Source organism: Cygnus olor, chromosome Z, assembly GCF_009769625.2.
Source record: "Cygnus olor isolate bCygOlo1 chromosome Z, bCygOlo1.pri.v2, whole genome shotgun sequence".
NCBI lineage: Eukaryota > Metazoa > Chordata > Aves > Anseriformes > Anatidae > Cygnus > Cygnus olor.
Genome location: NC_049198.1, coordinates 12,646,259 through 12,669,137, shown reverse-complemented (window position 1 = coordinate 12,669,137; position 22,879 = coordinate 12,646,259). Strand labels below are relative to the sequence as shown.

Here is a 22,879-nt window from a genome sequence, read left to right as displayed (position 1 = left end):
GGAAAGGAATGAGATGTCTTGGTTTGTGGAAAAGATCAATGTTCCTTGGGCAATCCCTGAAAATGTAAAGCAGTTTTCTGAAGGGACCCTCTTTCTATCCAGCTGACAGGTGACCTCAAAGTCCCTTTAAGGACTGTGTATTGCTTCCATGATGTTCCAGGGAAATGCACACAAGACACTGAAGGCTACTATGCAGTAGGACTACTGTCTGTTTTACAGTATTTATTTAGCATAGGGACTGGGAAGTTTCCCCAGAATTTAGGCATTAATTGTGTAAATTATATTTATATTTATATTTTTCATTTTTAATATTTATTTTAATTTTTGCTTTTATTTTTATTTAGTTCCGTGACACACCTAAACATAGCTAAAAGGATTTAAGATAATCTCTGTTTACCCTGGGTTTACCCTGAAAATTAAATCAAAATAAAGTACAAAAAATCATAGACATGGTAGAAATTTTAGAGTATGCCTACATCAAAAAATAAATCAGGGTACAAGAGCAAGTATGAGTGTTAGTTCTCTTGACTGTTCACACTATTAACCAGTAGCTTACTCCCTGGTTCTGTTTTGAACCTCTCTAACAAGACAGAGCCACTGTAGAATGGCTGTAAGCAGTGCGCCTGAACCAGGCTGTGCCACTTGGCCTCGGAGACCTCTCTGATTCAGCAGTATAGACATAATCTAGTGGTCTACATCAGAAAGCTGGTAGATAGCAGACAGTAATTTGTTCTGCTGCCAGTTAAGACATGACATGAAATTAGCTAACCTTAAAATTAATCTTTCTGCTCCAAACAAAAAGGATGATTTCAGTTTTTTATCTTTTCAGATACAAAACTTGCTCAGAAAAGAGGGAGATCATCTTCCTTTACCATCTTTCCTACCTTCCCTCCCTCCCAGCCAGGTAATTAAAAAACAAAAAAAAACTCAAAACCAACCAAACAAAAAACAACAAAAATATATGTGTAGAAAAGCAGATAGTAGTTAAAATAAAGAGATGTACAGAACTGCTTTTTTTTCTGTAGGACAGATCTGGACAGGATTGGGCTGGGCTGGTACTGGAGAGGAGAAAGGAATATTTTAGGAGGAATGGCAGCACAATGTTATTTGAATTTGTTTTTAGGGAATCATGCACTCCTGGGGATGAATCTTTAAATAAGTTCCAAATAGGCATTTTACTGCATGAGGTACAAATAGTAATTGAAAAAAACCAGAATGGAGTTAAAGTAATTATGCGAATTAGTTTGCTTGCAATTTATTAGTAGTTGTTCCTATAGGAGTGTCATTTTTATCCCAGGAACCTGTCTTCCATCTCACCAGTGACCCTGTGAGCATTTTCCCACTTACTATGAATGGGAAAGTCAGAGTGGTCTGAAATCCTGGTCTGTGTCTCTTGTCAAGATCAGGTCCTTGACAGACTTTGACATAAGGGATTTCTAAAGAATCTTATGGGGCTTTGTTACAGCAACAAATGACATTCTTCCTGCAATGAAAAAGCAGTGATCATGTGTAGAGTATCAGTTGTGTATAATTTTATAGGACATGGTACATGCTTGCTATTACTTGCATGTTTCTGGCTGGCATGTTGTATCTGTAAAAACAGTGAAAGTATCAGGAGTGCAATGCCATCACTGCAGTAAGTTATGAAAGCCTTTTGACTAGAACAGGGCAGGGTACATCAATTTATTTCCATGTTCTTAGGTCTCATTTACTCATTTTAAGAAAGCATGAGATGGGACCAGGTTGTATTGCTATTTCAATGGCTTTTGCAAACCAGCAGCAAAAGTGCATGATTCCCTGGTTTTCAAAGCTGAAGAAAGATTTTATGAGATTAAAGCACCTGTTGATATCCAAAAGACTTGCATCTCTGAATAGCCAGAAAACCCATGGTACTTAAGACCCATCGTACTTAAGGTTAAGATATTGCTTGGATAATACCAAAAGGAGTGGGGGGGCGGGGGGGAAGGAGGGCACTTACAAAATCATTAATTAGTAATTTAAAGTTTATCATTACTTGTTGATTACGTTTAAATTCCATGTTCTTTAGTAAAGAAGAACAACATATTCATGACCTCAGCTCTCCTTCGAAGAAACACTGACATCAAAACTATAAAAGAAGGTAATTGCCATTGCATTATTTATTCACTATAGCTCCACAAAGACATTCTTAACGGATACAGAAGAGATAAAAATGACAATTCTCCTGTCAACTGAGTAATATGCCAAGTGTCTTTGTGAGGTTCATCAGTTATTTTTTTGACAATGTAAATATCTTGTGAGCTCTGGTCTGAGCCTCTGCTCTGACTACTTAATTCCTGAGTGGAATGAGTATGGCCTTGCATAGTGAAATTGCACATTTCTAATACATGACTGAATAAGGATAAAACTCTACTGTTTCAGAAAGCAATGAAGAACCCCCTTGACATCTGCAGGTGCAGGATTAAATCTGAAATACTGGAATACATGTCTAACACAAAGCAGTACTGACTGGTTTGAACCTAAATATAAATAGGTTTGTATTTATATTTAGGTCCAAATATATATTTAGGTTCTAAATATAAATATATATTTTATTAAAATATATATATGTGTATATTATATAATGCATCACCCTGTTATCCTGATAGGTTGGTATCACTGCAGAGCTGTGTGTGTTTTAGAGCTATTATTTTTTTTTAGAATATATACCACGGAAACAATAACAATAAATGTTATTTAAGTAGGCTTTGAAGTTTTCAGTTAAAGAGGCAAGACACATTGGTATGAAATAGATGTGGAGAAAAAGTCTCTGTTTAAATATTTTGTCTTTGTATTTTGCAAGGATCCTTGTCACAAAGTCAATTGCGGAATGTTATTAGACCTGCCGTTTTACAACCCCCACAAGCCCTGACCTGTCCTGAAAATCCTGTAGTATCTCTAATGACTAAGCAAGAAGCACATATTCAGGTAAAAGGAAGAGTAATTTTACTGACTAATATACGTTTGGAGCTCAATCAAATTAAAGAACAGAAAACAAATGAAAAATCAGTGCTGTTTTAAAGTGGTTAATTATTCCACTGCATGATTTTCAAGGAATTTCCTGTATCAGTTTGAGTGGAGTCGATGGATCACTGATTACAGTGGGAACTGTTAAACTAGTGCTAACCTTGTTTAGAGAAACATGTCTTCTTTGCAGTCTGTCTCAATTTTCAGATACCAGGGTTCTGTGGGTGAATCAAGTTTGGGAATCTTCTGTATTTTGTTTATTTAGAAAGTAACATTTTGGTGTATTGATTAAGGGCACTGGCTTAATACCTAGCAGGAGGAAGATTTGCTAACTACCATATATATAAACCTCAGTGACTCTGGATTTCTAGCAGACCTGTTTATAGCAGAAAGTAAACTTGGACTGATTAATTCATCTGGTTCTATTATTCCTAGTTACCTGAAGACAGCTCTTATTCCTTAGCTGAGAATTCAGTAAGTTCCAAAACAGCAGCGAGGTCATCTATTACCATGAATCCTTCTAGCTCTAAAGCAACACGGTAAGTTTTATTATTATATTTTTACACCATTTTGTCACTTGGCCTATGGCCTGCCCTTTTGTCTTACATGTCTAACATGGTACTAAGCCTATCTACATCCACACAGTGCTCACTGGTATTTGTGTGTGGTGCCAAGATTTGTGGGTGCTGACATGAGTTCTGTACGCCATAAGGAATGGATTCCTGCCAGGAAACAGTTCATTTCTCGTTAGCAACTCCCAAGCCAGAAACTATTTTGGTTTGCCATTTCATGCAGCTTTGTCAATTCAAAATATGTCTTGGTTTTGAATGTGTACAGTCACGTTTTCTCTTCGGAGAACTCTATTCTGATTGCATAGCTGCCCATTTCATAAGCAGATGGAGAGAAAATCAGTAATTACCAACATACGTAAGCATATTGGACACAGAAGGCATGAAGAAAACCATGCCAGAAAACCAACTGCTTTGGAAGACATGGTGAATGCTGCAGCTGATGTGCTACTTCCATGCACATACCGGAATTTCTGGCATGAACATCTAGCTGCAATGACTGTAATATGGTGGCATCTTTGTGCACAGGTTGTCCAGGATGGACTTTTGAATTTCTGAATGAGAAAGCTAATTTCTTTGGACTGGGACACTTCCTCTCAACACTGCCTCTGAATATAACTGAAAGAACTCATACTAGTGCAAAAGAGGGCACTTGAGAGCTCACCTCTCTCTGGAGAATGGCTCATGAGAATGCTATAGGTCTGTCAGCTAACCAGTTTAGTGCAGACAGGTTATCCCATGAGTATTAATACTGCTTCCTGATGGTTGATGGGAGTTTTTTACCTGGAAATTGTGAGCATCTGGAGCATACCTTAAGATACTGATTAAAGAACAGTACTTCAAAATTGCTAGGACCACAACCAGTATATCTGTGATGTTGCATCCTTTCCCCCTCCCACCAAATAAGATCAGAGAACATGTTAACTGCAAAGGAATCTGTTCAAGTCTTCTTTAGAGCCTGGTGGGCATTGTTAGAGGGCTCAATTGTTGTTTTTGGAAGAGCCAGCCTGCCCTTTTCTATCACAATTAATGTTGTGACGATATCCTGTGAGGACACGTTGTGTTTTTAGCAGATTCAGAATGATGGTAATGCACATATTAGAAAAGCTGAAGGCAGATGCTCCTGCCTTAAAATCAGTTGATTTTAAGCCAAAATTTAAACCAATATTCCAAGTCCATTTACCTTCTGTCACTTGTACAACATCTAGGAACAGATAGTTGAGTGGCTTTGTTTTCTGAAGTAGATGAATAAAGAAATGCTATGCAATGTTTCAATACTGACAAACTACAGGACTTAAAAGTTCTTACAGTATTTCGTTTCCTTTTCTTTTTTAAAGAGGGATTACTAATCTCTTTGTATTCTGTGCCTGATTAATTTTGTGTTAAATGGGACAGGATTGTGTTAAATGTTGACTTAATTGCCAAGCTGAATACTAATTTAAATATGACCAGGTGCTTTCTGTTCTTCCAAGTTTATAGGAGAGGGCTAGTGCCATTCTTCTGATGTGCATAAGGTGTCCATTGCTCAAAAACGTGTCATAAAAATCTTTTTGGAGTAGCTGTTTTCTCATAGGTAACTTGACAAGTATTCAAACAGCTGTATTAAACTCCATATACATGCTAAAAACTAGCAACCATTGCAGCCAGGCCTGCTGATCACTAAGGAAAAAAAAAAAAGTAAGTTATGTTGTTAATTATCAATCAAGGTGAAACAACTGACATTTGTGTACCAAAAAAAAAAAAAAAAAAAAGCATTGTGGGGAGACTCAATAGCATAGATTCCTGCTGCGTGCAAATGTCCCTTTCTTTCCCTCATCTTCCTCCTGTTCTTCTCTATGTGATACAGTTCTGTAGAGAGATGAATGAAAATGATTTGTTAGTCCTCTGCAGTTGCTGCAGCTGTTGATATCACAGGAAACCACCAACAGTTCCATTTCCTGAACTGACTGTAGCTTACAGCAGTAAACTAAAGAGGAGAAATTTACTGAGTTTCTTGAGTTTGATTAAGAAAATAATTAATAAAATTGAAATTATTAAAATATTATTAATAATAATAACAATTAAAAATAAAACAAAATTATTAACATTTTAAAGAAAACATCATAGAATCATAGAATCATAGAATATCCCGAGTTGGAAGGGACCCATAAGGATCATCTAGTCCAACTCTTGGCACCGCACAGGTCTGCCCAAAGTTTAGACCATGTGACTAAGTGCACAGTCCAATCGCTTCTTAAATTCAGACAGGCTTGGTGCAGTGACTACGTCCTTGGGGAGCCTGTTCCAGTGTGCAACCACCCTCTCAATGAAGAACCTCTTCCTGATGTCCAGCCCAAACTTCCCCCGCCTCAGCTTAACACCGTTCCCGCGGATCCTGTCACTGGTGATAACAGAGAATAGATCACCTGCCTCTCCACTCCCTTTCGTGAGGAAGCTGTAGACCACGATGAGGTCCCCCCTCAGCCTCCTCTTCTCCAGGCTGAACAGGCCCAGTGCCCTCAGCCGCTCCTCATACGTCTTCCCCTCTAGGCCCTTCACCATCTTCGTCGCCCTCCTCTGGACACTAAAAAAAAAAATTTTTTTTCTAAGTGACAGAAATACAATGCTGGGAAAATGCAGACTTCTGATCCTGTATTCATCTTTGCACAATGATTTGCCTGAAAACCTTGCAGTGCATCAGAGCCAGCACTAGAACTGGCAGCTACTCAGAACGCTCTGGACACTCTGAGAAGGAGCAGATGAGTACCTGGATCTACTCCCTCTCCATAGTATTTTCCCAGTGTCCTATAGACATTGCTCCTTCTCTGATTCTTCCTTGTTAGTGGTAGTTTCCTGAATTCAGTGCTTCTGATTTGCATCTCCATGGCAATGTCATCCTAGCACATTTTGTTCTTGCCCTGCAGCAACATAAGGGTATTGAGGTTTTAATGAGACTCTCAGGCTGGCAGTTACAATTTAATTGTCTGCAAAAAGAAAGATCCTGACAGATTGCTTTTTTCTTAAATTTCTCAAAATAATCAAGATCTATTTCCCACATTATTTGTTTGAGACAAGGTTCTAGTTTTTGATTTTTAGCTCTTCTAGAATGCTATCCTTACTCTTTTGCTAGTAGATTAGCCTGGATGTAGCAGATGAAATCTCAGAATGGAAATTGATTACAATTCAGTGAATTTTAATGGAAAATTGTTTTTACTAAAGGATAAGAGAGTAATTAGTTTAAACACACTTTAGATTCCCTCTTCATGGCATAGAATCTGTATGGAAGACTTCAAGGCTGAGAAGAGACTGATTTTCTGCTTTTTATATTTTATTTCCTCTTTGTGTTAGTAACACATCAAACATGGATGAGGAATAGTTAAGGAGTATTATTTCTGTGAGTGTAAGGTACTGAATTAACTGTTAACTACTGAATTCCTTCATACTACGTGAAGAGATTTCAAGCACATTGTCACTGTGAACACAAAGACTTAGTTGTAGACACATGTCATCAAAGTTGTAGAAGCAAACCCAGCTTATTAACAGGAATACCCTCTGCATGACGTAACTGCCACTAAGCCCTCCCAAGGATAAGTGCTCTAGAAGAGCCTTGATAAGTGGTGCTGAGGTATGCACTTTGTGTCAGAGCATCAGATTGTCTTTCCTGCCAAATCTTCCTTCTGAAACAGAAAGAGACAAGAATGGTTTTGACTTTGACAGCAAGAGATACAGTGATTAAGTTCTACAGAAAGCATGAACAACCTGTAGGCCTTTTGTCAAAAAATGCCAGCAGGAACAATTTCCAAACAAAGAAGTTTATATGGACTTTTTTAGTGAATTTTATAAAAAATGAATGTTGTTAATTTAAAATGGCAATCTAGTTAGCAGTAATCACAATTAATAATCACAACTCAATTTATACTGGAATATTTGTGACTGTGATCCACAAGTTTTTTACAAGTTGTGACTGTATCACTATTGCAAAAAGCATTCTCTTAAAGCCTCCTGAGAAGCAAGAAGCTCAGTGAGAGCAGTGAAGCTCAGGGAGGCAATTCAATAAAAATACTTAATGTTTTTTACCTGGAAAACCTAAGACGCTAAGAAGGGAAAAGGGAAAAGAAGAAGTGTTGTTTTAGTGTAGCTTCTGCCAAAACTAGTCACAATCAAGAAACTCCAGATCCTAGTTGTAAAGTAATTTATCAAAATTGGGAAATTTTCTCTCAAATCTGTATCCCCCCAAACTGTTATTTAGTCAGTGTCACAGGACTGTAAATACCTACTTTTCTTCACTTCTCATCTTAAATATATCTGGAGAATAAGTCACTGAAAAATGTAAAGATCTTCCTTTCCTGTTTTAGTTACAACTCATCATAAGCCATGTGCTATCATATGATACCATCTCATGAACTGACAATGTGCACTTGCAGCCCAGAAAGCCAACCATATCATGGGATGCATCAAAAGAAGCATGGCCAGTAGGTGGACAGAGGTGATTCTCCCCCTCTGCTCTGCCCTTGTGAGGCCCCACCGGGAGTCCTGTACCCAGCTCTGGGGCCACAAGCACAAGAAAGACATAGACCTGTTAGAAGGAGTCCAGAGGAGGGCCTCAAGGAAGATCAGAGGGCTGGAGTACCTCTGCTATGGAGACAAGCTGAGTGAGTTGGGGTTGTTCAGCCTGGAGAAGAGAAGGCTCCAGACTTTCAATACTTAAAGGTGGCTGACAGGAAAGACAAAGAGAGACTTCTTAACTGGGTGTGTAATGGTAGGACAAGGAGTAATGGTTTTAAAGTAAAAGAGTGTAGATTTAGATTAGATATCAGAAACAAATTCTGTACCATGAGTGTGGTGAGGCACTGGCACAGGTTGCCCAGAGAAGCTGTGGATGCCCCATCCCTGGAGTTGTTCAAGGCCAGGCTGGATGGGGCTTTGGGCAACCTGGTCTGGTGGGAGGTGTCCCTGCCCATGGCAGGGAGGTTGGCATTGGATGATCTTTAAAGGTCCCGTCCAACCCAAGTCATTCTTTGATTCCACAATTCTTTGTTTCTGTGATACTACAATTCTCTGATGCTATGATACCTTTACATATTTTTGCAGTATTTATGTGAATTAAAAGTGTGTGCATAGAATGCACTGTCTTTCTGCCTTTCCAAGTTCTTAGGTGGATGACCAAGGAGGGCCTGTGAGGCACTGGGAAATAGGTTATTCTGTAGGGCACCAGAGCTGCATCAACATGGAGGGATAGTTGTTTATCAGTGGTACATTTTCATGGAGCAAAAAATAGGGAAACAAATGTAACTCATTAAAGCTTCTGGAGTAAGAAGCTTTAGAGTAGAACACTTCCCAGAGGAGGAGGAGGGGGCATGTTCTTTTGCTTGTTGTCCTTTGCTTTCAAGGAACGTCCTTGGTAATCTTCATGAAATGCAGTGTAATCCTATATGTTCCTTTTCTCAAAAGTTATGTAGAGAACAGTTTCAGATTCTCTTAAAGATTATGTCTATCTGATTGCTTAAGAGGTCCTTTTTTGTTTGCCTTTAATAATGTAAGGTGTGATAAAGTAAATTCATGAATATATTTATATTCTTTACTTAGTTCTATATTTATATTTGTAAAAGAAATTATATTATTTAAATAGTTCTAAATCACAGCCTTATTTTGTTCCCACAGAACAGAAAACAGAAGTGTATTATGCAACAGCAATTCTAGTTTTGTGTTTGGAGAAAACATGGATGAGAGAGTTTTGGTAAGATGTGTAAATGCTTGCAGGCTTTTTATCAAGATTAAGTACATACTTAGGAGTATATATTTTTTCAGAGATTAATTCTTTTTTAGCTCCTCCTTTCTTTTTAAGATGTGAGTAAATAGATTCTAATGACTGTTGAAGAGATAATATTTATTTTCTGCAGGAGAGGTAGGCATCCCTATTTTCCCATCCTAAATAACGACCGTAACTATAAACCCACACCAGTATGCATTTCCTTTCTTTTGTTCATTTTTTGACCTGTAAGAGGTTTGTATAAATATTCTACATAAAGCAGAATAGCCACAGTAGGAGAGGAAAGAATGGGTTCCCTGCCATTCAAACATTTTTGATCGTAGTTGTTAAGAGATAGGAGAAATTAGTATGAATTCTGTTGGGCAGAGAGGAAAATTGAAAACACATCCTAGATACTGTCCATGTTAAGATACATTGTGCAGCTGTGAGACAGCTTAATGGATCAAGGCCTGAAGAAAACTTAGGACAACAAGGTGGTTCCTAAGCTGAAGACTGTACCACTTAAAGTGGTATTGAAATCCAGTTTTTATTAGAAGTACAGTGAAAACAATTTGCGTATCTGTCAGTGAAAAAACTTGGAAACTGTAGGGCTGGGCTACAGCTTGTGACAAGGACAGAGGTATAGCATGGGAATTGAGCTACAGTTATTGTCAGGAGCACTTTCTTAGACTTAGGAAACATTATCTGCAAAATCGAAGGATGGAAATTTTTAATTCCTCTGAGTTTAAGTTTGTGGTGACTGGGAGTTTTAAGCTATTCTGGGGTTTAAATGCTTAAACTGGAAATTAGCTGTTACTTTAAAATCTAAGTCCTTCAGTAGATTTAAAGCTTAGTCCAGGGTCCTTACAAAGAAGCTATTCTTCTTGGGAGGATTATGTATTGATTTTATGACAATAAAATAACATATTACCACAGACTGAAGTTGCATCGTCTGTGTAGGTGTTTGTTCTTAATATATTACAATTCTTAATCATCTCCCTAGTGTGCATTCAAAGATTCAGTGGTCTGTTTGATAACAAGTAGCATAGCCCTTTCATTTAAATAGGAATTCTTACTTCCCCTGTTTTTGTTTTTGTTTTTTTTTTAGAGCCCTGAAAAGCATCCCAAGCCACGTAAGGAAGCTGATTCATGTAAAGGAGAAACAACATCCCTATACATAGAATCTTTTCATGTTAGTCCACAAACAAGTAAGCATACTCAGCAAACAAGTACAGTTAACTTTTGTATTTTATGTTTGAAGGTGTCTTAGAGGATGTCAGATGAATGGTGCTCAGCAATTTTCATCTATTACCAAGGTATCCAGTTACTAGTACACTATTGCAGTATGTGTAGTCTGTGCTTAGAAGGCAGCTGCAGTTTGGTTTATGATATTTAAACTGGACTAACTTAAAAATGAATAATCTAAGTTACTCATGAAAGGGTAGAGTTTTCCAGAAATGTTTGTTATTTGAGAAAGTGCAGTGAAATTAGTGAATATCTTTCAGACTGCATTTTTGAACTACAATTTCAAACTATCTGCAGTAAAATGTAAATATAAAATACTTTTCTCATGTAAAATACTTTTCATTATTTATACCCTAATAGTAGGACTAAAAATTCTATGCAGACAGACTTCAGGGATTGTTTGTGATTCTGATGGGCAGCTTTTCTGCTAGGCAAGCCATGTAAACCTTGGCTGTTTGAGGGAATTCCAAATAGGTCCCCATCTTGAGCTCTGTCCTGAAATTTTACACCTCTCTCTAGTAATGGATGTACTGGATCATCTTGTTTTGTAGAAGTGTTCTTCCAAGGCAAAAAAAAAAAAAAAAAAGCCCATGGGGCTATGGAAGACAGATTATGCAAACACTCATTTTTTGTAGCATATGTTCTTTTCAAATCTTTTCCTTTTATGTTCCTGTCAAATATTCATTGTATATGTATTATTATTCTGAATATTGGGACATATGCCTTTCATTATTTATTAATCTGCACAGCAGTATGACAAACCAGTTTAATCTGGAAAATCAACTTCTAATAGTTTAGGGTTTGTTCCTGCAACTTGTCCCTTGGGCCTCTCCCCTGCAGAGAGCCTATTCAATTAAAAATAAGCCTAACTACATGTGAAATTTTGTTGTATTCCAGCCTTTTTCTCTTCTATTTGCTGCTTTGGCCAAAAGCTTATTAATAACATTGAATGATAACAGACACAAGGAATACAGAAGTCACAGACCATTATATGTGCTATAAATATTCCTTCTACAGAAGGGATTTCCTTCTTTTTTTTTTCTTCCTACAGAAACAACTTTGTTAAGGAATGCAACACTAATTGAATCAACATCTGCTTATATTTCCAAGCCAGTGGAGAAAGTTCTATTAGATAAAGTTGAAGTTATAACGGGAGAAGAAGCAGAATACAATGTATTACAGGTGTGTATTTCATAAAGTCCTGGTGGTGAGCAGTTTTGTTGTTGAAAAGAACATCTAGGTCTATTATAGATTGCAGCAATCAGAATATCAGTTTATATTTTAAATTTTGTTTATTTTTAAAGATATATCTCTGCTAATTTATTTTTCCACAGGCTGAAAATTTTCGTATTATATCTGTTCATTCTGTAGTCCCTTTCAGTAAGTGATGGTTTCAAAACTTCATTCTATGGTTGTATATTACAAGCATCTTCACAGTATGCCAGCACTAATTGAAACATCAAAATTGAAAGTAAATGAAGATTTTTTTTATGATAAAACTTAAAAAAAAATGTTATCAAAGTAATTAGTTTTATAATTCATCTAAAATACCAATTATCTTTCTTGCCTAGCAGGATACATTTTGCTATTCTTCATCTTTAAACTGGTATTTTCTCAGACAATAACAAAGATGTTTAGGGTTTAAAAAATCTTAAAATTGAGAATTCCATAGTTTTAGCATTGATGAAATCTGTCAGAACATGGAAGTCTTATTCTTTGTGGGGTAGTACTCTCTTAGTAGTACTAGTATCCTTGTATACTGGGCTACATAATGTTTTTAATGAGAGAGGTAATAGGTTAGAACAGTTGCAACAAATTCAGCTGTGTTAGTGGATATCACAGCTGAAGAGTTAATGAAGATGAAATACTGAAAAAGTAAACTGACATTCATGCTGAATGTTTTCAAATACTAACATGAAGTTTAGCACATGTCAGGGACTCATTTCATTTTAAGTAATAATGTTGATGTATCTATAAAATTGTCCTGTATACAGGCATACTAATGTATTTAAAGTTGTATTGGAATGTTTAAAAACATAAAGTTCTAGAACCAGTAGAGTTAACATTGGCTGGCAATTTCCATCATTTATTTCTCTTCCAGATTAACTGCAAGCTCTTCGTATTTAATAAGCTTTCTTTAACTTGGATTGAAAGAGGCAGAGGATCTCTCAGGCTTAATGACACTTCTAGCAATAAATGTGGAATGTTGCAATCAAGGCTAAGTAAGAATTAAATAACAAAGTAATACATGCATAAAACGCTAAATAACTTACACTATTGTGGCCTAGAATCAATTTATCTCAGGACATTTAAAACTCAGTAGCTAGTTTTATTTAAGTCAACTTGCTGAGAGTCTTCTTACCACTAAAGACTGAGACATTGCCTTGCCTGGGCATTTTCACTCAGTTTTTGCAGTCAGGCATATTACTGTTGTTAGGTTCTGTGTGTTTCTAGTGCAATGTATCTTTAGCTCAGTCACCAGTCTGACAGTTAGCTCTTTGTTGATTCTTCTTTTCCAGGAGCGCTGTTTCAAGTCACTTCTGGAATGTTGTTTTTACTGTGCTGTCATTTTTGTATTTCATTGCACAGTTTCAGCAGATTATTTGTTCTGCATTCCAAATGTATTAAAGAAACTAAAATATTTTGGTATTTAAAAATATTTTAAAAATAATATCTAAGAACATCAGGTTTTAGACCAAATTAAAAGGAGTAATTCATGAAAATATTAGTTGTATAGAAGTGCTGGAAAAAACTGCTGCAATAAAAAGGAAGATAATTCCAATTACTTACATAAATCTTCTTATTTTAGTTATGCGAAATCAAGGCAGCTTGAAACTGATTCTCAACACCAGACTCTGGGATCAAATGGTAATAAAAAGAGCAAACAGAAAAAGTGTGTGCTTCACTGCAACAGACCAAGAGGACCACTCTGTTCAAGTATTTCTGATTCAGGTAATCAAAAGATAAAAACCCACCCAAATTCTCATGTCATCTAGGATTCCGAAGATTTGCTGAGGCTTTGGTTTTAGCAAGTAGTATTTTATACTCTGTCAGGCTGTGCTTAGCTTAGCTTTTGCATAGCTTTTATTATGATATGAGTTAGCACTGCTACCTGTTGGTACTTCAGAAAAGGGTGTGAAGATGTTATTATTGCCTTAGGACAGCCATTTCCAAACTCTGGTACACATACCACTGATGGAATCAATATTATTCCACAGTGGTATGCAACACTTCCTGTTTTTTACAGAAACATTCGTAAGTCACTTAAGTACAAGGCTACAGCTTTCTGATGTGGTTCTAGACACAGTGCTTGCAACTCTTCTTATGCTTGACCAACCCGATAAGCTTCTATAATGAAATGAGCAGCCTGATGGATGAGGGGAGAGCAGTGGGTGTTGTCTTCCTGGACTTCCGTATGACCTTTGACTCTATCCTCGATAAGAAACTCAAAGAGAAGCTGTTGATGTATGGACTGGAGGAGCAGACAGTGAGGTGGATCAAAAACTGGCTGAACAGCCAGACCCAGAGAGTAGTAGTCAGTGTCGCAAAGTCTAGTTGGAGTCCAATAATGACTGGAGTACCTCAGGGATCAATACTGTGTCCAGCCTTGTTTAACATCTTTGTTAATGGTCTGGATGATGCAGTAGAATGCACCCACAGTAAACACACAAAATGGGGGGGGGGGGGGGGGGGGTGGCTTACTCACCAGAGGACCACACAGCCACGCAGAGGGACCTCAACAGACTGGAGAGGTGGGCTGACACCTGTCTCATGGAGTCCAACAAGGAGAAGAAGAGAGCCCTGCACCTGGGGAGGAACAACCCGAGGTACCAGTATGTGCTGACAGCTACCCGGCTGGAAAGCATCTCTGCAGAAAAGGATCTAGGAGTCCTGGTGGACACCAAGTTGAACATGAGTCAGCAACATGCCCTTGCTGCTAAGAAGGTTCATTGTATTCTTGGCTGCATTAGACCAAGTATCTCCAGCAGGTCAAGAGAGGTGATCCTTCCCCTTTGCTCAGCACTGGTGAGGCCACATCTTGGTGTACTGTGTCCACTTATGGGCCCCCTGGTACAAGAGAGACATGGACATATTAGAAAGAGTCCAATGGAGGACCACCAGGATGATCAAGGAAATGGAGCACCTCTCCTGTGAGGAAAGGCTGAGGGAGCTGGGACTGTTCAGCCTGGAGAAGGGGAGGTTTGGGAGAGGATCTTATCAATGTCTGTAAATATCTGAAGGGAGGATGCAAAGCAGACGGAGCCAGGCTCTTTATTGCTCCAACTGGATGCATATAAGCCTCTGGGACCCAATGGAATTCGTTCCAGGGTACTCAGAGAGTTGGCTGATATCCTTGCAAGACCTCTCTCAATTATTTTTCAATGGTCCTGGGAATCTGCAGAGGTCCCAGTTGACTGGAACCTGGCAAAGGTTGTCCCACTTTTCAAGAAGGGCAAGAAAGAAGACCCTGGTAATTACAGGCCTGTCAGTCTCGCTGCAGTGTGAAAATTATAGAGAAGGTTATTCTGAGAGTTATTGAAAAACACCCAAAAGACAGTGCAGACATTGGTCACAGCCAACACGGGTTCACAAGGGGAAAGTCCTGTTTAATGAACTTAATTTCCTTTTATGACAAGGTCACCTGCCCCCTTGACCAAGGGAAGCCAGTTGATGTAATCTTTTTCAATTTCAGCAAAGCATTCAATACTGTTTCTCACAATATTCTTCTGGACAAAATGTCTGTCATACAGCTAGACAAATACGTAATGTGATGGGAGAACAGTTGGCTGACAGTTCAGACTCACACGGTTCTACTAAATGGCGTTCAGTTTCAGGTTTCTTGATCATGGGAAGGTCTACGTGACACCAGGCCTCCTGACTCCTGATGTGGAACACCTTTCTCTGATGGGGGAAAAGATTTTTGTCCAGGAGTTACCAAGGCTGATTTATAGGACTTTAAACTAGATTTTAAGGAGGAAAGGGACAAAAACAGGCCCACCAGCGATAAGCTACGGGACTGCACACCAATATTTGAGGAACTACATGCTAGTGAGGCCCTTCAGTCTGCTGCACAAGGGGAATGAATGAAGGACATCTGAAATGTTTCTACACAAACACGTGCAGCATCAGAAATGAGCATTTCAGCTCCCTGAAATGCTAGTATACTAATGCGCATAATATGGGAAACAAACAGGAAGAACTGGAGATCTGTGTGCAGTCACAAGGCTATCTCATTGCAGTCATGGAGACATGGTGGAATAGCTCACATGACTGGAATGCTGTCGTGGAAGGCTGTGTGGTTTTTAGAAATGACCAGCCAGGAAGGCAAGGTGCTGGCGTTGCTCTTTATATGTGAGAGAGCAACTGGATGTGTGGAGCTCTGCCTAGGGGTGGATGTAGAGCAAGTTGAGAGTTTATGGGTAAGGATTAAAGGGCAGGCTACTGTGGCTGATACTGTTATGGGTATTTGTTACAGGCCACCTGATCAGGAAGAGGAGGTAGATGAAGCCTTCTTCAGACAGCTCCAAGTAGCCTCTCAGGCACAAGGCCTGGTTCTCATGGGGGACTTCAACCACCCTGATATCTACTGGGAAGGCCGCACAGCTAGGCACAAGCAGTCCAGGAGGTTCCTGGAGTGCACTGATGACAACTTTTTGACACAGATGGTGGAGAAGGCAACAAGGAGAGCTGTGCTGCTGGACCTTGTAGTGACCAATGAGGAAGGACTAGTTGGAGATGTGAGGGTTGGTGGCAGCCTTGGCTGCAGTGACCATGATATGGTGCAGTTCAGGATCTTGCAAGGAGGAAGCAGGGCAAAAAGTAGGATTACGACCCTGGACTTCAGGGGAGCAAACTTTGGGCTCTTCAGGGATCTACTTGGAAGAATCCCGTGGTTTAGGGCCCTGGAAGGAAGAAAGGGGGGTTCAAGACAGCTGGTCAGTATTCAAGCATCACCTCCTCCAAGCTCAAGATTGATGCATTCCTATGACCAAGAAGGCAAGCAAAGGGGGCAGGAGACCTGCATGGAAGAGCAGGGAGTGCCTAGCAAGGCTCAGACAGAAGAAGGAAGTTTACAGCATGTGGAAAAAAAGGCCACTTGGGAGGAATATAGGGATGCTGTCAGAGTATGCAGGAATGTGACAAGGAAGGCCAAGGCCCAGTTGGGATTAAATCTGGCAAGGGACATCAAGGACAACAAGAAGGGCTTCTTCAAATGCATCAGTAGAAAAAAGGAAGATGGAAGGATGTCGGCCCACTGTTGAATGGGGTGGGTGCCCTGGTGACAAAGGATACGGAGAAGGCAGAGTTGCCGAATGCCTTTTTTGCTTCAGTCTTTACTGCTAAGTTCAGCCTTCAGGAATCTCAAACCCTGGGGACAAGAGAGGAAGTCCAGAGAAAGGAGGACTTTCCCTTGGTTTAAGAGGATAAGGTCATTAAGCATTTAAGATCATTTAAGCAAACTTGACATCCACAAATCCATGGGCCCCGATGGAATGCAGCCACAGGTACTGAGGGAGCTGGCCGATGTTATTGCTAGGCCACTCTCCATCATCTTTGAAAGGTCGTGGAGAACAGGAGAGGTGCTTGAGGACTGGAAGAAAGCCAGTGTCACTCCAGTCTTCAAAAAGGGCAAGAAGGAGGACCCAGGCAACTACAGGCCAGTCAGCCTCACCTCCATCCCTGGAAAGGTGATGGCACAGCTCATCCTGGAGGTCGTCTCCAAGCATGCAGAGGATAAGAAGGTGATCATGAGTAGTCAGCATGGATTCACCAAGGGGAATTCATGCTTAATTCCTCCTAAGTGTGGTAGATCAGAGAACTGATCTGGTTTTTGATGTTGTTATTTGCTTGTTAGTTTTTTAGCTTTATTTTATTCATCCGAATTGCAGTACTGGCACAATGGTGGTCACAGAAAGGAGTCAGAGTAGGTTTGGAGGCAAGTCCCATCCCTCTTAGCAGCAGCTTGAGCTTACCTTAGATTAAAGTGACAGAGGAACTCTGACTTTTGAATGAATAATTTGAAAGCTACAGATAGAAACGATTAGACTGAATAAGCTGGCTTTTCATATTTATGACCGTGCATTTCCTAAAAAGACATGTCTTGAGAGCTCAGATTTGGCCATTGGGAATGTCATTTGATGTTGGGAAACCTGAACAATTCTGAACTGCTTTCTTCTTTGCCTCGCTGCATGGAGAGAACTGTTCTCTGCTGCAGGTATGGGTAGCACAGAGACCCTGATCAGCTGCTGCTTCACAATTTGCATAGCTTTTCTACTTGTGCCCATTGAAAGTTGTCATTCCAATACAAATGAAACATATTTCTTCCTATTTCCAAGTGATACAGATAGAAATTACTCCACATGATGCACAGAAGTGGAAAATCGGGCTACAAAAGACAATGTGCATTCACTTACCCTCTGGTAGATTATTTGCTTTACAAGAGTGTATGAGGGAATCTACTGGTACTTCTGACAGTACCAAAATGCAGTGCTTTTGGGGAGCAAAGCCATTTTCTGTAGTTTGTTTACCTCATAGTCCCCCAGCATCCAAAATTATAATATTACATGTGAGAGCATGCATGCCTACATCTTTCCTTTGGTATCTATTTATGAAATGGTTGTCCCACATTTTTTCTCATTCATTTCTTTAGTCTTTTAGTACTATATTTGTGGGCTGTTTTCAGTTCATACTGTCTGCCCCCAACTGTTCCCTGAGGCAGCAAATTTTAGAATTTAATGACTCTGAAAATAAGCACCTGCTTTTATGTTTTATACTGATATCCTACTGCTTTCATTAAGCGTACCCTAGTGTATTTATTGTGTAGACTGATGAACAGCCGTACCATATCTGGTTTATCCACTATTTTTATATTTTTTCAAACTTTAGTTATATTTCCTCTCATACTTCTCTTCAGACTGAAGAGTTTCAACTCTTCAGATGCACCACTCCCTTGATGATTTTTGGTGTCCTTCTCTGTACCTTCTTTAATTCTACTATATCCTTGAGATGTGGTGACTGGAACAAAACACAGTACTCAGGATATGACTGCTCAAAATGTTGCTGTGTCTAGTTCTCAATACCCTTCTTGATGATGCACAGCTTCTTACCAACAGTAGGAGCACAGTTCATGGTGTCTTTAAATATATATATATAAATAATATATATATATATATAATAAATATATATATATAATCAGGAATAAATTTTTTGTAGTTAGGTTTTAAAAGTCTTATTTATTCTGTAAACCAAAATGCAAATACATGTATTAATATTTCAGTGCTTTGTTACTTCTAGAATTATATAGGAATTATATTATATTATTATATTATATAGGAATATAAATTCCTAAATTATATTTAGGAATTGTCTGGAACATCAAACATTCAGTACAAACTGAACCATTCTCTGCGGGGGATCATTTTTAAGTTTCTTGTGATTATAGATAAAATAATCAACAACTACATATTATAAAACTCTGACTACTTAGAGAATTATGACCTTCTTTGTATTTAAAGTTATTTTCTGAAATTTATTACTGTGAATATTACGTGATTTTGATTAAAAAGGAAAAAAAAAGATCTTTCTTTTACTACTTCTGAAAATTTCTCATCTTTTCTGTAAAAAATAGGGTTTATTCTTGGTTAGTTTTGACTGTATGTATTTTATTTTCTGCAGGCAAGCTCAAAAGATGCTGGGTATCTGTATGTGGCGATACATCACCGCCTTGTGGCATTGCGAAGCTTTGCTGAGCAAGAACCAGAAGCTAACCAAATAGACATAGAGTCAGAAATAGCTTTTCAGCCATTAAACTGTGACAGTGATGAAGATGATGAAAAAATGACTCAAGTGAGCAGCAGTGGATCTGGTAAGCAGAATTTTTCCTGGGAATGTTGTAATTCTTCTGTTTTTTTTTTTTTTTTCTTTTTTAATCTTAAGCAATAAAATTGTACTTTTTTTTTTCTGAATATAACTTTCATCAAAGTTTCTGTTATAGATACCCCTTTCCAGGCAGATGAGGGTAATTCCTTGTAGCTTATTGCTGTTACAATACTAGGTTTTGCTAGATCAAGTATAAATAGAATAAAATAATTCAGTTGGAAGGGACCTGTGAAGATCATTGAGCCCAACTGCTTGACCACTTCAGAGCTAAACAAAAGTTAAAGCACATTATAGAGGGCATTGTCCAAACATCACTTGAACACTGACAGGCATGGGGCAGCAACCACCTCTCTATGAAGCCTCTTCCAGTGGTTGGCCACCCTCATGGTAAAGGAATTGTTCCTAATGTTCAGTCTGAACCTCCTCTGGTGGAGCTTTGTGCCGTTCCCGCACGTCCTCTGATAGGTTCCCAGGGAGAAGAGACCGGTACCTCCATCTTCACTTCCCCTGATCAGGAAGCTGCAAAGAGCAATGAGGCCACCTCTGAGCCTCCTTTTCTCCAGACTGGACAACCCAAGTGTCCTTAGAGTCTCCTCACAGGACGTCTTCTAGCCCCGATACCAGTTTTGTTGTCCTCCTCTGGATGCTTTCAAGGACCTTAACATCCTCTTTATATTGTGGAGCCCTGACCTGCACCTGATATTCAAGGTGAGGCTGCACCAATGCTAAGTATAGTGGGAGAATCACCTCTTTTGGCTGGCTGGCCATGCTGTGTTTAATGCACCCCAAAATGAAGTTTGCCCTCTTGGCTGCCAGGGCACGCTGCTGGCTCACGTTGAGCCTGCTGTGGACCAGCATCCCCAGGTCCCATCCTGCTGAGCTGCTCCCCAGCCACTCATCTCCCAGGCTGTACGTGTGCCCATTGCTCTGTCCCAGGTGCAGCACTCAGCATTTTCCTTTGTTGAATTTCATGCCGTTAATTATCACCTAATGCTCCAATCTATCTAGATCCTTCTGCAAGGCCTCTTGTCCCTCCAGGCAGTGAGCGGCACCTCCCAATTTAGTATCACTGGCAAACCTGATGTTGATGCATTCCACTTCTGCATCCAGATCATTGATAAAAATGTGGAGCAGGACTGGCCCTAGAACTTAGCCCTGGCGAACACCACCAGTGACTATCTGCCAGTATCTACTTTGCTTTATAGCAGTAGAATACTCTTTTGATAAAAGGCTGGGAGTTAAGAAATTTTAATATTGTCAAGCTTTATCTAAAGGCTTCTTCAGTACATTTCAGTAGAAATGACTAGAGGTTCTGAGGTACTTATTAATTGCCTGTAACAACTACTTGTATGTGAGACTTGTGGGTCAAGATTTACATACCAGTTTTGGCAGCTTTTTTCAACATAACAAGAATGTAGGCTTTTCAAAGAGAAGAGTGCAGTTAAAACAGGACATAAGGGGCAAGCTGACAGTCCTACTCCAGAAACTGTTGGTACAGCCCACTGCAAGGCTGGGGTTGTATTTGCATAAAGCAAGGCAGAAACAGCTGTCAGACTTAGAAGCTCTTCTATCTTAACAGAACACAAAACGAATTTCTGTGGCAAATTCACTCACTTGTGCCAAACTGCTATTGATGCACAAGCTGCCAATTGTGTTGTTTTCTCATAGGACTACAGCAGGCATATTTGAGTTGTTGCTCATATCATTAGTTCCCCTCTTTAACTAAGTAACATACTGTCCTTATATTATAAACTACTCCTTTTAAAACTATTCAACAAAAATCAAGTCATGCACAAGTAATAGCTATGAGTGACCATTTGCTTAAGGAAACAAATAAGCCTTTTTTCCCTTTTGGCAAATGCAGTTTACAGTGCTTGTTCCCATGGTCAATTGTTATTTAACTACATTTCAGTAGCATTCAGTGCTCTAAACAAAGCATGATTCTCATACACAACATTTTCTCACAAATATCTTCATTCTTTTTAGGAAATGTAAAATTGTTGGCTTTGAGAACTCCCTGGATTGCTCCCAGATAATCAAACATTCCGTCGGTAATTCCTAAATAGTCTCTATTGACTTTACAAAGAGTCTGATAACTCGAAAACTCAGGATGGAATTTAATTCCTTTCCAGAATTACTCTGATAAGAACTCTTTGTTCTTTTAGGAAAAAAAAGAAAAAAAAAAGAGGTGAAAGGGAATGTCGAAGCAGTTTAGGAGTACAGATTTACAAGTCAAATATTTGTTTTGACTTGCAGAGACTTTTGATACAAATATTCAGATGGCAGCCAGCAAACAGATTCTGAGATATGACTGTCAGGTGCTCATGAGTGTCAAACCCTTTAGTTTAAGCTTCTATCTTTGATGTATGTCTAAACAATTACTCACAGCAGTTCTAACAATCCATTTCAAGTACTTTCTGGATGACTTCTGTCATTCTCTCCTTATCTCTTCTATTATTTTCAGAGCCATGAGGTTTTAATTTTGCATAAATTTCAGTTACTGGTATCCAAGTCACACTTTACATGCAGACATTCACATCTTACACATGCCTGTCCCTGGAACTCCCATTTCCAAAAGAGGAAAAAAATATATATCATAGCTTTTTGAGCAGGGCATGGTCAGTTTTAAATACCAGCATAGAAACATGCATTTGGATGCAACAGATCAGATCCTGTGTATTTAAGAACATTTGATTAAGATCCTGCATGCTTTCATTTTCATTGTAGTATGTGTGCAAATGTCTCCTTATTTTTTATTGATGCAACTCATTTTCAGAGATTGCCTCTCCTTTAGACTGCTATAAAGGTTAAGAAGCGTAAATTCTCAATGACTGTTTCATTACAAGAAATAAGAGTAGAAAGTATGCCTGGACTTTATTTCATTCTATTATACCTGTTTTGTCTGAGGAAGTAACAACGGTTCTGCCTTTTCCTTAATATAAGCAATTTCCTTCTTGTTAAACAGAAGTAGCATAGTTTCCCAGATTCTGCCATATGTTTCATGACACTGTAGAACATGTGAAAAAATAGATCAAAATTATCTTTAGTGATAAAGACAGAAGAAAAAAAACAGGTGTGGTATATACAAATGAAGCATTTGTGAACATGAAAGTGGTTCTATATGTGTGCAAGAAATTTTTTACATACAGAATTCTTCACTATACCATCCACACGACATTAACACTGTATAAGGACACTGTATTGTAGGAAAGGTATTTCTGCCATTTTACAGATTCACTATAGACATCTATTCCAATATATTCAAAATTCTTGATTGAATTGCCTTACTTTCAAGTAGAGATACTGTTTTCATAAGGTCCATAAATAATAAGTTTATTTACCTGATATTTTTATCAGCTTGTATTTCACTAGTCACAGCTTGGATACTTTCAACAGCAAATTGCTTTTTAAATCTAAATGGAGAGAAACAGACAATTCATCTGTCTTTGAACAGATTTTTAGAGTGGTTGGG

General features: G+C 38.7%; 1 protein-coding gene across 5 annotated transcripts in view; it reads left to right on the top strand.

The window, feature by feature from the left end:
* The window catches only part of RANBP3L (RAN binding protein 3 like), a 42,128-nt gene that overhangs the window by 13,551 nt on the left and 5,698 nt on the right, over window positions 1-22,879 (top strand). For 4 of the 5 annotated variants that reach the window (XM_040542229.1, XM_040542225.1, XM_040542228.1 and 1 more), the window contains 10 exons: window positions 830-904; window positions 2,048-2,119; window positions 2,822-2,946; window positions 3,421-3,524; window positions 9,195-9,270; window positions 10,391-10,490; window positions 11,579-11,709; window positions 12,629-12,749; window positions 13,337-13,479; window positions 19,204-19,393. In XM_040542229.1, the coding sequence (XP_040398163.1) occupies window positions 830-904; window positions 2,048-2,119; window positions 2,822-2,946; window positions 3,421-3,524; window positions 9,195-9,270; window positions 10,391-10,490; window positions 11,579-11,709; window positions 12,629-12,749; window positions 13,337-13,479; window positions 19,204-19,393 (1,137 nt within the window). Of the gene's footprint in view, window positions 1-829; window positions 905-2,047; window positions 2,120-2,821; window positions 2,947-3,420; window positions 3,525-9,194; window positions 9,271-10,390; window positions 10,491-11,578; window positions 11,710-12,628; window positions 12,750-13,336; window positions 13,480-19,203; window positions 19,394-19,880; window positions 20,116-22,879 lie in introns of those variants that run through there. The other variant, XM_040542226.1, reaches the window with a different exon arrangement.